At 46.8% G+C, this 11,505-nt stretch overlaps 1 protein-coding gene across 1 annotated transcript; it reads left to right on the top strand.

Moving 5' to 3' along the window:
- Positions 1–2,086: 2,086 nt before the first annotated feature.
- Positions 2,087–6,926, top strand: LOC115331510. Its single transcript, XM_040215740.2, has 5 exons — positions 2,087–2,421; positions 2,504–2,605; positions 3,926–4,055; positions 6,055–6,292; positions 6,517–6,926. The coding sequence occupies exons 1-5, from the start codon at positions 2,087–2,089 to the stop codon at positions 6,924–6,926; spliced, it is 1,215 nt and encodes a 404-aa protein (XP_040071674.2).
- Positions 6,927–11,505: the final 4,579 nt, after the last annotated feature.

Genomic DNA, 11,505 nt, shown 5'->3' with positions numbered 1-11,505 from the left:
GTGTCTCTATCTACGTCGCTTTGCAAACGACTGTCACGGGCCGCCTTTTACCAACAAGAGCAGTTGGGTTGACTTCTGGAGTGTTCACCCGAAGACTCGCCGCACTTCCCAACCGGCATACGTATGGGACTAGTCCCATGCTGTCGCTGTAGCGCAACATATCTAATTTAAAGGACCCATGAAACGAATTTTAGGCTGGAGTAAATCAATTTATATTGGGATTTTACTAATAGCACATCGTTCAGTGGGCCAAAAGAACAAAGGTAGAAAGTCAGAAGCCTGACTTTCGCTACGAAAATTTGCAAAACATAGCGGACTATTTCGTACCTCCTTCCCTTCGTAAACTCTCCGCCTTTTCACTGTGATACATCCGCGGACCCCGCAGCGCGTCACCGGGCTACTAGCCACCATAACCGGGCCCCCGCAGCGCGTCACCAGGGCCCAAGCGCACGTCACACGACACCGGACCTCACTTAATCCCTTTACCCCTAAGCTGACATTGCGGTGGAAGCTACGCGCTTGCCGGACCAATCAGCCGTCTCCCTTTCATCACCTGACCTCATTCTCTGCGGATCGGTATGCGCGAGAGGGCGTGATCACGTGGAAAATGTGTGGCTGGCCCAACGAGCACGTAGCTTCCACAGCACTGTCAGCTTCGGGGTGAACGGGGTGGGGAAAGCAACTAGTCGGAATTTTGAGCGACGGGCTAATCTTCTAGGGGGACAATGGCTGTGTCCGGCTAGTCAAGCAAGATTCCGAGCAAGAGGGGACTCCCCCCTTTCCGACTTCTTGAACTGTTTGGTACAATGCGCGATTTATGAGTTGAAAAGGAAAGCTAAACAGAAAAAAGTTGAAAAAGCGTTTCATGACTCCTTTAATCTCGCTCAGCTGCGATGTGATGACAGGCGCCGATTCAGAAAATAGATCGGTGAGATCAGTGCAGTAAAACCTACCGGCACACCGCCAACTCGCCGTCGCTAACGCTCCCATTCTCCTACTGCCAAGGGAACTTCCGGTTCCGGAAACAGCGTAGGTCAGGACCGTCAAAATTACGCCACAGCTTGTTTTGCGGTCAGTTGGAGAGAGAGAAAAAGTCGATATTTCATTAATTTTGTGTGTAGAGGTTAATAAACCGAGACGAAAGCAAATGCCTGTTCGGCATTCAGTGAACATTGACGGTAAAAGTTATCTGGCAAAAGTAAAAAAGGTAATTTCATGGTCCCTTTAATGGGTGCGTGAAAAGTGTTGTCCAATACATTTTGTTATCTAGGCGTACAATTCCGCGCGATTATACTTCGTTTCAGCTTTCGTCCGAGCGCAGCCAAAGCTACGTGCAGCCGGAGCCAATCACACGCTGGTTATAGGTCACGCGATCTCTCCTGCACTTTTGTATCACTCCGCTGCTCCGCTGGTCGTCCGCGCCGCCCGCGCTCGCCGAGTAGCTAAGTGGAGGTATTTCGTCTGCTACGGGTGTATCAACGCTATCGTCTGCTACATGTTTAAAAAGTACCCTTTCACATTCTGACATTTAGTCACAGGGGATGTCAGTACGTATGCTGGCCACTGGTGTCTGTGTCCGAGCTTTCCACCTGTTCAGCATAGTTTCGAGATGTGAGCACACGTTGCAAGGTGCCCGGTGTCCCGGCCGTTTGTTCCCTAAGTGCAGTCCTTTCCACCAGCTTCTCGGCGTTCAATGTGATCGGCAGGTAAAGGGGTGCCCTGATTTCGTCGCGCATCAGTGAATTGTAGCGGCCCGGGCGCTTTTCTTGTTTACAACGCATTTGTGGAAGCGTGCACGTGCAGGTCGAAGGCGCTGTAGAGGAAAGTTCGGCCGTTGCACTGCGTGAACTTGCCCGTAACTTATTCTGCGACTCCCTGTTAAGGCCCGTTCACACTGGGCCGTTTCTTACGTTATGTTAAGTTACGTTACGTTATGTTATGTTAACGTTACGTTCCGCTTGCGTACAGCACGTTCACACTGCTCCGTAAAAGCTCCGTTGAAAACATGCAACGACCAATAGCAAATCACCTGTATTGTCCGAGATTAGCCAACAGCAAGCGAGCTAGCCAGGCAACACTGACAGACATGGCGGCCAGCGAGCGTACGGTCGACTGTCGTATGGTCTGTAGCAGTGACATGTCTCCCTCGAACTGCGAAAGTCCCGATATGCTGCATGCGCTGTTTGTTCAGTGCATCGAGAGCTACGTTGCTCAATCCGGTAGCGACACGGACTGGGCACTGATAGCGCGAGCCACCGCTGCGATGATTCTGCGGTCTCGACGAAGGCGCCACTGTCGAGAGTGGATACGGTTCCGTCTTCGATCGAGGGAAACGTTTGGCGAGTTCCATCACCTCGTTCGAGATATGCGTCTGGACAACGGGAGCGACTTCTTCCAGTACTTCAGGATGACGCGGCAAAGGTGTGTGTGTGTTCCTCCCTAGGAATCGCTTGAAAAACGAAGCCAGCCGCGCACACAGGAGCTGACTGCTATTTTTGTGCAGGTTCGACCAGCTACTTGCTCTGGTTGGGCCCCAACTACAACGAGAGGCAACTCCTTGGAGGAAGCCGATCTCCCCAGCGGAGCGGCTATCGCTAACAATCCGGTAAGCCAGGACACCTTATAGGAAGTACATACCTTGATTACATTCGGGGGATTCCGAACGTACTACCGCGAATATGAGTTGCAACAGTCAATTTTGCTTTTTGCTATTCGTGCGGATGTAGTAAACCTTATTATCTCTTGATCTGCGAAAAAGTGGGAAGAATGGTACCTGAACTTTGTATTGCAGGTCTAATATGGATCAAAACTTCTCCTGAAACGGACAGAGATATGTACGCGAAAGCATGAAGGGCTGTTGTAGCTCATATTTTCCGTGATACTGCCTCAATGAGGTGTTGCTGACGAGGTTGTTGGTTGTTTTTTGTTTGCGTGGCAGACGCCCTCCCCCTTCCTCCCCCAATATTGAAACATCGGTTGTAGAGATTTGATAATTGAAACTTAACGCATGTGCACTTTCATCCCTGAACATTTCGTCAACATAATAGACCTGTTTCTGTGCTGAAGTATGCATTAGGCGGGATGCTCCACCTGTATCTCACTTTGTCACAACACCACAGCAGTCTTGTGTTGCACCATGCTGAAGCGAGGAGGGGCCTCACTTGTAGAGTTTATTTTTGTTATGTTTTTCTGATTTTCACCTTGGCACAATTCTTTACCCGCTTCAAGCGCCATTCGCACTCTTGCGACTGAGTAAGACCGAGAGAGACCAGACCAGTTTTTAAGCCTCTTGCGATTTTTTAGGACCGGGTGCGCTGCAGCGGAGCTGGTCCTAAGAGATTGCAAGAGGCTTAAAAACCGGTCTGGTCTCTCTCAGTCTCACTTGGCCGCAAGAGTGTGAACGGCGCTTCAGTCTCCTTGAAGGTTACTCAATGGTCTTCCTCACCAAACTAGTTTAATCAAGACAGAAAGGTAGACGAAGCGAATAACAGGAATTTATAAATGAACTTTCTGTAAACTAATTTTCTTATTTAAAATCGCCTAGGAGGTAGGTGAGAAGATGGCACGACCATTACTCTCTGTGATTTTGTCTTCTTTTATATGCTAGACTACTGCTATACTCCGTTTCACTTTATGTTGTACCGCAGCGAAGGCTAGAAGCGCGAGCTCATAGTGTTGGCAGCTGCCCTTGGTGCACGAAATCTTGTGCTGCCGAGGTGCGCCATAGAGCAAGGAGCTCGCGCTTTTGTAGCCTTTCCTGCGGTACAACACAAGGTGAAACAGTGTATAGCAACTACTGGCATAGTTTTCCAGTCCACTTGTATGCAATTGGAGGCTTATTGAAACTTACCGCTGTAAGGTTGACTTGTTAGGCCACCTCCTTGTTTACATGTGCTTATGGTGGCTCTCAATTTCAATGTTTCAGGTACCTGGCGCACGGATCCTCGCAGAGAATCTGCGCATCCTGTTACAGGATCGGACGCTCAACGACCTCCCTCATTATTGGGGAAACCTGTCGGGCGCTGCATAGAGTGCTGGACCCACTGTACAGAACTGTAAGCACAGCACTTAACTGTGTCACCAGTGCATGAGGCATGTGCAACACAGCCCTTATTGTGTATGCTCCGAAAGGCAAGCAAAACATGGCTCGTGTCTATACTCCATCTCAGTAGTTCCGTGCAGCAGTGTGGAATTTATGGATTTCCCCAGCCAATGAGGATGGCCAACACCCCTAACGTGTTCTTCCATGCGTCATCTCCTTGTAGTCTGCTCGCACCAGCTCGTAGCAACCGAATGCACGACGAAGCCGCGAGGATATCTGCTCAAAACGTCATGCAACTTCCTCCATCCCCGTCATTTCGTACGCCCCTCTTCGCACGAGTTTTTTTGCTCGTCTACCAACGCTGGGCAAACGCTCCAGTTGTACCGCCGCAAAACAGGTAAGTCTCGCCTGCTTCAACTGGCGAGATGAGCCTTCTCTGGCCATGGCTCTAGCGAACTCAGGAGGCCTTTGATGCGCACGAGCAATTTCACGGTGATACGGTGTCACTAATACCAGAGGTGAAATGAAACTCAGCACCTTTCCAGCAAAAGAAACCGTGAGGGCAAAGCTGTATACGAAGAATGAGAACGGGATTGACATACTGGCACGCATGTGGGTCAGCCGGAACAGCGCGCTTCGTTTGCCTGCGTCACATCACAAACGGAACAATGTAACCCTTTAAAAGGGTGAAAAGGTAGGTTAAAATGCTGGTTACTAAATGCTAACAGTCCCTCTGAACATCACTTTTGACAACGACCCGAACACCTGTGAGGCTAGTTTGTGACGGCATATACGTTTTTCGTTACATTCGTGCTATGGTGTGTCTCCCTACGGAAGCGACAGATGCCCTCGACCAATTAGGATGGCGAATGCTTCCTACAAGGTGTCCCTCAGCGCCTTGTCGTCTCTTCCAGGTGCCCGCAGCCAGAGTGTTAGAAGTAGCGATGAAACAACGCTTTAAAAAATAGGGTTTTGCTGAGCCGTGACTGCTTTGCATGCCCGGTTTTGCTCTATATTTCTACGTCTGCTGTTTTCTGAGCTGCTGATGTTGGCTCCAATAGTGGTTGTTCCAAAGAAACACATACTTTGGTGAGGTAGTCTTGTCGTAGCTGCCACAATCTGCACACAATTGTACGTCGACTGCTTAATGAACTCGAAAATGTGAGTTTATGCTGGGCCGCCACTGCTTTCCATGCCAGCTTCTGCTTGATATTTCTGCGTCTGCTATTTCCTGAGCTGCTGATGTTGACCGTGATAGCTGCTGTTCTAAAAAACACGTGCCTTGGTGGGGTAGTCTTGTCGTAGCTGCCACAATCTACACACAATTGTATGTCTACTGCTTAATCAGCTCGAAAACATGAGTTTATGCGGGGCCGCGACTGCTTTGCATGCCAGATTTTGCTTCATATTTCTGCGTCTGCTGTTTCCTGAGCTGCTGATGTTGACTCCAATAGTGGTTGTTCCAAAGAAACACATGCTTTGGTGAGGTAGTCTTGTCGTAGCTGCCACAATCTGCACACAATTGTACGTCGACTGCTTAATCAGCTTGAAAATGTGAGTTTATGCTTCACATATCTCGAAACATTTCATCAGCACCTACTTTTCCGCAGCATTTCGGCGGCTGCTTTTAGCTCTGACACGGCCTCGTCCCAGGCTAGGGTAGGTTAACTTTTGCGTTAGATCGACCTTTGCAATCCACATAGCAAAATAAGCCTCTTGTCAACATAGTCGCGGAAGACACTTGGTGGTGGAAGCAAGTGCGGACGTGACAATATAAGCAGAATCGCAATATATGGAAAAACCACAGCAAGGGCTGTGCTGCCATTTCGGATGTTGCGAGTTTCGTGAATTGCTTTTCTAACTGTATTGTGTTCTGTAACCACAAACACCTAGCCTTGAATTCTCTATTGAAACAGCGTTCTTGTTTTCTTGGTGTCCGGTCCAGTGCCTTGAGTGTGGTTTTCATGTGGCGGTCGAACTGACCACAACTCATAAGTACATTATTGTTCTAGCCTCCCAACATGGCCCAGTGGGAGCGGATGGCAGGCAACTTCGCAAGGCTGTGGAATTTCCTTAACTGTGTCGGAGCTGTGGATGGGAAACACGTGACCATCCAAGCCCTCCCTAGCGCAGGCTCCGACACATACAACTACAAGGGATTCCACAGCATCGTCCTCCTTGAAAGTTGTGATGCTGCATACAAGTTTACACTTGTGGATGTCGGCCAGCCAGGTCGTTTCAGCGACGGGGGTATTTTTCGGGGCTCCGAAATGGGGCAGTCCTTAATGACTGGAGGCCTTGACCTTCCCCCCCTGCACACCTCCCTGGAACACGCACTAAGCTGCCCTACGTGTTTGTGGCTGATGAGGCGTTCCCCCTGCTCCCAAACCTCATGCGCCCTTATCCAAGGAAAGACCTCACGGTGGTGCCAAAGGTGTTCAACTATAGGCTCTCACGAGCACGGAGGGTTATAGAGAACACCTTTGGCATCTTGGTTGCAAGATGGCGCATCTTCAGGCAGCCGATCCAGGCCTCAGAGGAGAATCTGGAAGCGATTGTCTGGGCATGCGTCAGCTTGCACAACTACCTGAGGACGTGTGACGAGAATGAGCAAGGGGAACGCCGCTACTGCCCTGCTGGCTATGCCGACCAAGAAGGTGCGCTTGGGGATGTGGTGCTTGGCCAGTGGAGGGCCGAGGTGAACGATGGCGGTGCCCTTGTAGACGTGGGCCGCACAAGCTCAAACATGTACAATGACGATGCCAAGAAGGTGAGACAGACATACGCTCGGTACTTCTGCTGCCCCGCTGGCGAAGTTACATGGCAGTACAAAAATGTTTACAAAGGCTTGACACCAGCTGTCCAAGCACCCAGTTGTCCCTAAGGCCACTCACTGCATATGCAAATGTTATTTCCGGGAAATTGCCCTGTTGGCATCGTCACCAATTATTCATCACAATGTACAGTCGCTCTAGTTGTACCTTTGGTCCTGGGGACCTTTTCACCCTCTGCCATATCCCATCTTGGGATGACGTCCCATCACGTCCCATCTTGGGACGACGTGACATGGCCGCCATAAAATGAATGAAGTTTCTTGCTCGACTATCTGTAGCTGTTCGTGCCGAGCAAATGTAGTGTATTCATGTTTTTTTGTGCGTTTGACACATTTTTTTTATTATTTCAGAAACTATTGTCCAGTGCTTAATACGCCATCACTTATATGTAAAATATTTAGAAATATTTTTAATGAAGTTATAATGCACTTTCAACCTTGGCGCACTGGATGTGTTTTATGGAGCAAAGATGAGTGCCAGCAATTTTTTCGTTGAGCAGGAAAATTAACGCAGGAGAAGCACGACTGTTTAGTCGTCATCCGGTCATGGAAATGTGATCCACAGAGAAATACATATTTTATATTAGTTTTAATGACGCGCAGTATCATGATTAGACTACTCGTTTTCTGTTTATCTTACTTACCTCGTATACACATGAAAGGTCAGTGAAATAACAGCGTTGGAAGTCCCTGAAACAGTCAGTTATTTTTGGTTGTCTCGGGGAACTCGCGAAGAAAACCAGACGGAATTTGTTAGTCGCCTTTGTCCGGGTGCTTTAAATATTCTTTCAGGTTATTGCTTTCTCCAGAGGATTGTTTTTAAGCGTACTTTCAAATATCTTACTATGAAATTTTCGCTTTAACTTGTCTCTGAATTACGTGTGACATGTCCGAGGTGACAAAAATGCTTTGTGGGTTTTCAAGCATATTGGCACTATGTGACTTCAAAAAATCCAAAGTAATGAGGAATTTTTCGTGTGGCCTTGAGTGAGCAGAAAGCGCTCCACCCAGTCTGGTTGTCCCAAGTAGGAATACACACCAACAGGAGCTTGCTACAGGTCTCAGTTCGATGCTCGGGTTGTTTGGCTGAAGCTGTTTTTTCCCCATGCCTTGCCAGAAATGTGTTTTTCTTTTTTCGGTGACCCCATTTTATTTGCTGTGTAGCATTTTGTTTGAATAGTTGCAAGTGTTGTCAGTTTCTCTGCATTCTGTATCGAGCATTACCATTAATATGTTTGACCTCATAAATGATTTCACAGCCTAGAGTTCGAGGCAGTATTGCTTTCTGCTGCCAGAGGTGCCCAAAAATTGATGAAGCAAGCACCAAGTAGCCGAGATTTCAGTCAAAGTGCTGACCAAACCTATACGGAACACAGGCGACAATTGTAATTCAGGAAAAGTATAATGTGTGATCACACTGGGGCATATTTATGAAAACTGAAGGTACATGGCGACATTATGGGACATAAAAACAAATGCTTTGGTGCAAGCTTCAAGCAATGCATGGTCGTAGAACGAAAGAACAAAATATACCAAGAGTATGCCTGTAGGCATTGCTTTTTTTCTTTTTTAGTTTAGTGAGTGCTGGCATGCACTGATGTACTATAGCAGCCAGCATACTGGTCACTATAGTACATTATAACATCTCGGATAGTCTATATTATTCATCATTACTTTGCTGGCATGCGACATAGTTTTCAATGGGATCATTCATTTTTTTCAGTTTGTGTATGACAAATTATGTAGAGAAATCTGTTAATTAAATGGCACAGAACTATCCCAAAATAGTTTCTTTATTTGGTAAGTACTAGCTGTGAGTACTTTGTATTGGGAAGCAAGGAAAGCAGTACATATGTAGTCTGTAGTCAGTAAGGGGGTAAAAACCGAGTGGGAGAGGAGGGGGTGGGCGAAAGCTTGGGTTGGAGAGGAAAAACCTCAGCTCCAACCTCCCGTCTGGTTCCTCCTCTCCCACTCATACTCCGTTCTTGACCTGTCACTGACAATAGATTATCACAATTAAAGTAAATAGGAACAAAATAAACATATTGCACTTGGTTGGCAGGTCTCAATATAAACAAAAACACAATATAAAGTTTCAATGCACCCAGCAAAGTGGGAAGCCATTAAGCAACAAGAGTGGAAACTAAAAGGGTAAAAAATATTGCAAGAGGCCTTTTACCTGGCATGAAATCATTGGGCAAGGTTTGGTGTTTTCAATCTAAATATGGTTCTAAATTCAAGGTACTATTTAGGTTTCTTTTATCTACAGAGGCAATATCTGCTTATTTATTCTTGGAGAGTATATACATGAAAGCTTACCCGTTATTTTTTTTCCTTTCTGAGCTGTACGTTTTTTTATTCAAACAGACCACCGGCTACAAACAGGCATACAATGGGAACCTTAGCCGTGTTACTGAAACAGGAACCATAGCCGTGTTACTGGAACAAACAGGAACACCACATAAATCTGGTGTTCCTGTTTGTAATCAAATTTATTAAAACTTCTATACTCAAATGGCCCTCCCGAAAATAAAGTGGCAACTTGACAAGGTTGAGGTTAGTTTGGCAAACAAGTATATACAGTCACATCTCATTAGTATGGACCCTGTTATTATAAACGCTCTGCAATTTTGAAAAAAATATTTTACAGAGGGATTTGCTGCTATGTAATTGTGCCCCGTTAATATAGAAACCCACAGTCCGAACTATGAACCACTTTTTTGGGGAATGAATTGGGAATATACATGCATTCTTGTCTCTTTAATATGAATGAAAGTTTTCTAAAATAGGTCAACACAAACAATGTGAACCCTAGAGGTCACAGTCTGTACACAAATGTTTGTGGCCTGTCTTGAGATAAGACCTGCCTACCTAAAGATGGTAAGGTTTTCAGCCTTAATGTGCCCTTTGCCCCCCCGATTGTTGTTTGAGGTCAAGGACGGCATGTGATAAATCCCATTCATTTGTCAGATGCACTCTTAGTGCATAAAAAGCAAGGTTGCACGGTTTTGTGGTCAGTTAGGAAGTGGGAAAGACAATATCTGGTGGGAAGCAAAATGGTCAGAGGCCATGGCAAGTGTGAAATGTAAGCAAACAAAGCTGTTAGCTCAGCTCAAAAAAAGAGATATACAAATTCAAAACTGAAAAGACTTCAGGACATGTGCAATATGTTAAAGACCCACCCCCTCATAAAAGAAAAAAGCTTATCTTTACTTTTGCAAGATTGACTGTGCACGCTTTCTCGGCAGAAAAGTGGGCCGAAAAGTAACATTGAAAACTTACATCCCATAAATTTGTGGTTAAATATACCATGCCTTTTTTACAGCGGAGCTGTTAAGGGCTAGGTTCCCCAGGATCGTGTCCGGTATGTCGACACAAACCTGCCTGGACAGCTACCGCCATCTATAACCAATGGCGGCAAGCACACAACCAGTATGATTTCCGCCGTCGATCGTAGATGGCGGCAACCTTTCCAGCTATAATAGAAGAATGGATAGTTGGGCGCGTTGGTAGAATTCATCATAGGAAACAGCGCGAAAAACGGACGACGACGAAGAAGAATCACACAGTGTATCGAGTACAGCTCCGCTGGTCTTCCTTTTTCACGAGAGTGGAAAGGCTGAACGATATTGTCTACGCTCGTTATCTAAGAATTGCATGCGTTCTATACTCGTTTTCACCTCAAGAAAAAAAGGACGTTTTGCACATTGTTCATACGCCGGGCGTAGTAGTTCTTACAAGATTTGGTTGTCGGAGGAAGAAGCGATGCTTTTGGCGCTTGAAATGTATACATCTTGATAAGGTTACATATATCTAATCTAAAATGCACCTACATATAATTCTCCTCATAAAAGGAAAAAGTAGTAATGCTCCGCGAGGAGCCAAACTTTTTTTACTTCGGTTCTTGAGGTGAAAACGGGTATAGACTGCGATTTGTTATTACGGATGATTTTTTCAGGGAATGGAGGTGTCCATATTAATGAGCCATGACTGTATAGGCAAACCTTGTCAAAAATATCATTTTCTACTCTAATCTAAAGAAATAAGGCCTTTTTCTACTAGATTTCTTTTTTCAAATTCGTGGAACACCTTCAGTACTTTCTCCTTGCAAAGGCACCTCAGATGTGGTGGAAGGGCCGCCAGCTCGTTGGCAAAATGAAACCCCAGTGCCATTTCTGGAGTTAACGCATCAATGTGTGGCCTTTTACATGTGTTGGCCATTTGCCTCGTAGATTCACTAAGAACCTTGCCCAGCGCTGCATCCTCCCGGGCACGACGCTCCGAGGCGGTAATCTTGCGGCCTAGCTTCCTTGAAGGCGGGTGTGGAGGCACTGCGGGCAAGACCGTAGCCTGCATCGGTGCTGCCACTGGAGCCACCTGGGGTGGTGACACCGGAGGAGTCGGGTCCAGCTGAGATGGGCTGGGCAGCTGGCCATCCCCCTCCAGCGTCAGCAACACCTGGCAGGTGGCCGTTGGCTGCAGGCTACGATCGAGGGAGTTCTACAAAGAAAATGGGCACATTCCTGCACTGCACTTAAAACAGGTTGCTTCAAGACAATGCACTTACGTCGTCCAGGTTGGCTTCACAACTTTCCTCTGCCATGTCTTCGGTGGCACCTCCCCCACATGG

This window comes from Ixodes scapularis, unplaced genomic scaffold (genome assembly GCF_016920785.2).
Source record: "Ixodes scapularis isolate PalLabHiFi unplaced genomic scaffold, ASM1692078v2 PGA_scaffold45__5_contigs__length_3442486, whole genome shotgun sequence".
NCBI lineage: Eukaryota > Metazoa > Arthropoda > Arachnida > Ixodida > Ixodidae > Ixodes > Ixodes scapularis.
Note: the sequence above shows the minus strand (reverse complement) of the source record. Positions and strands in the feature narration are given on the sequence as shown.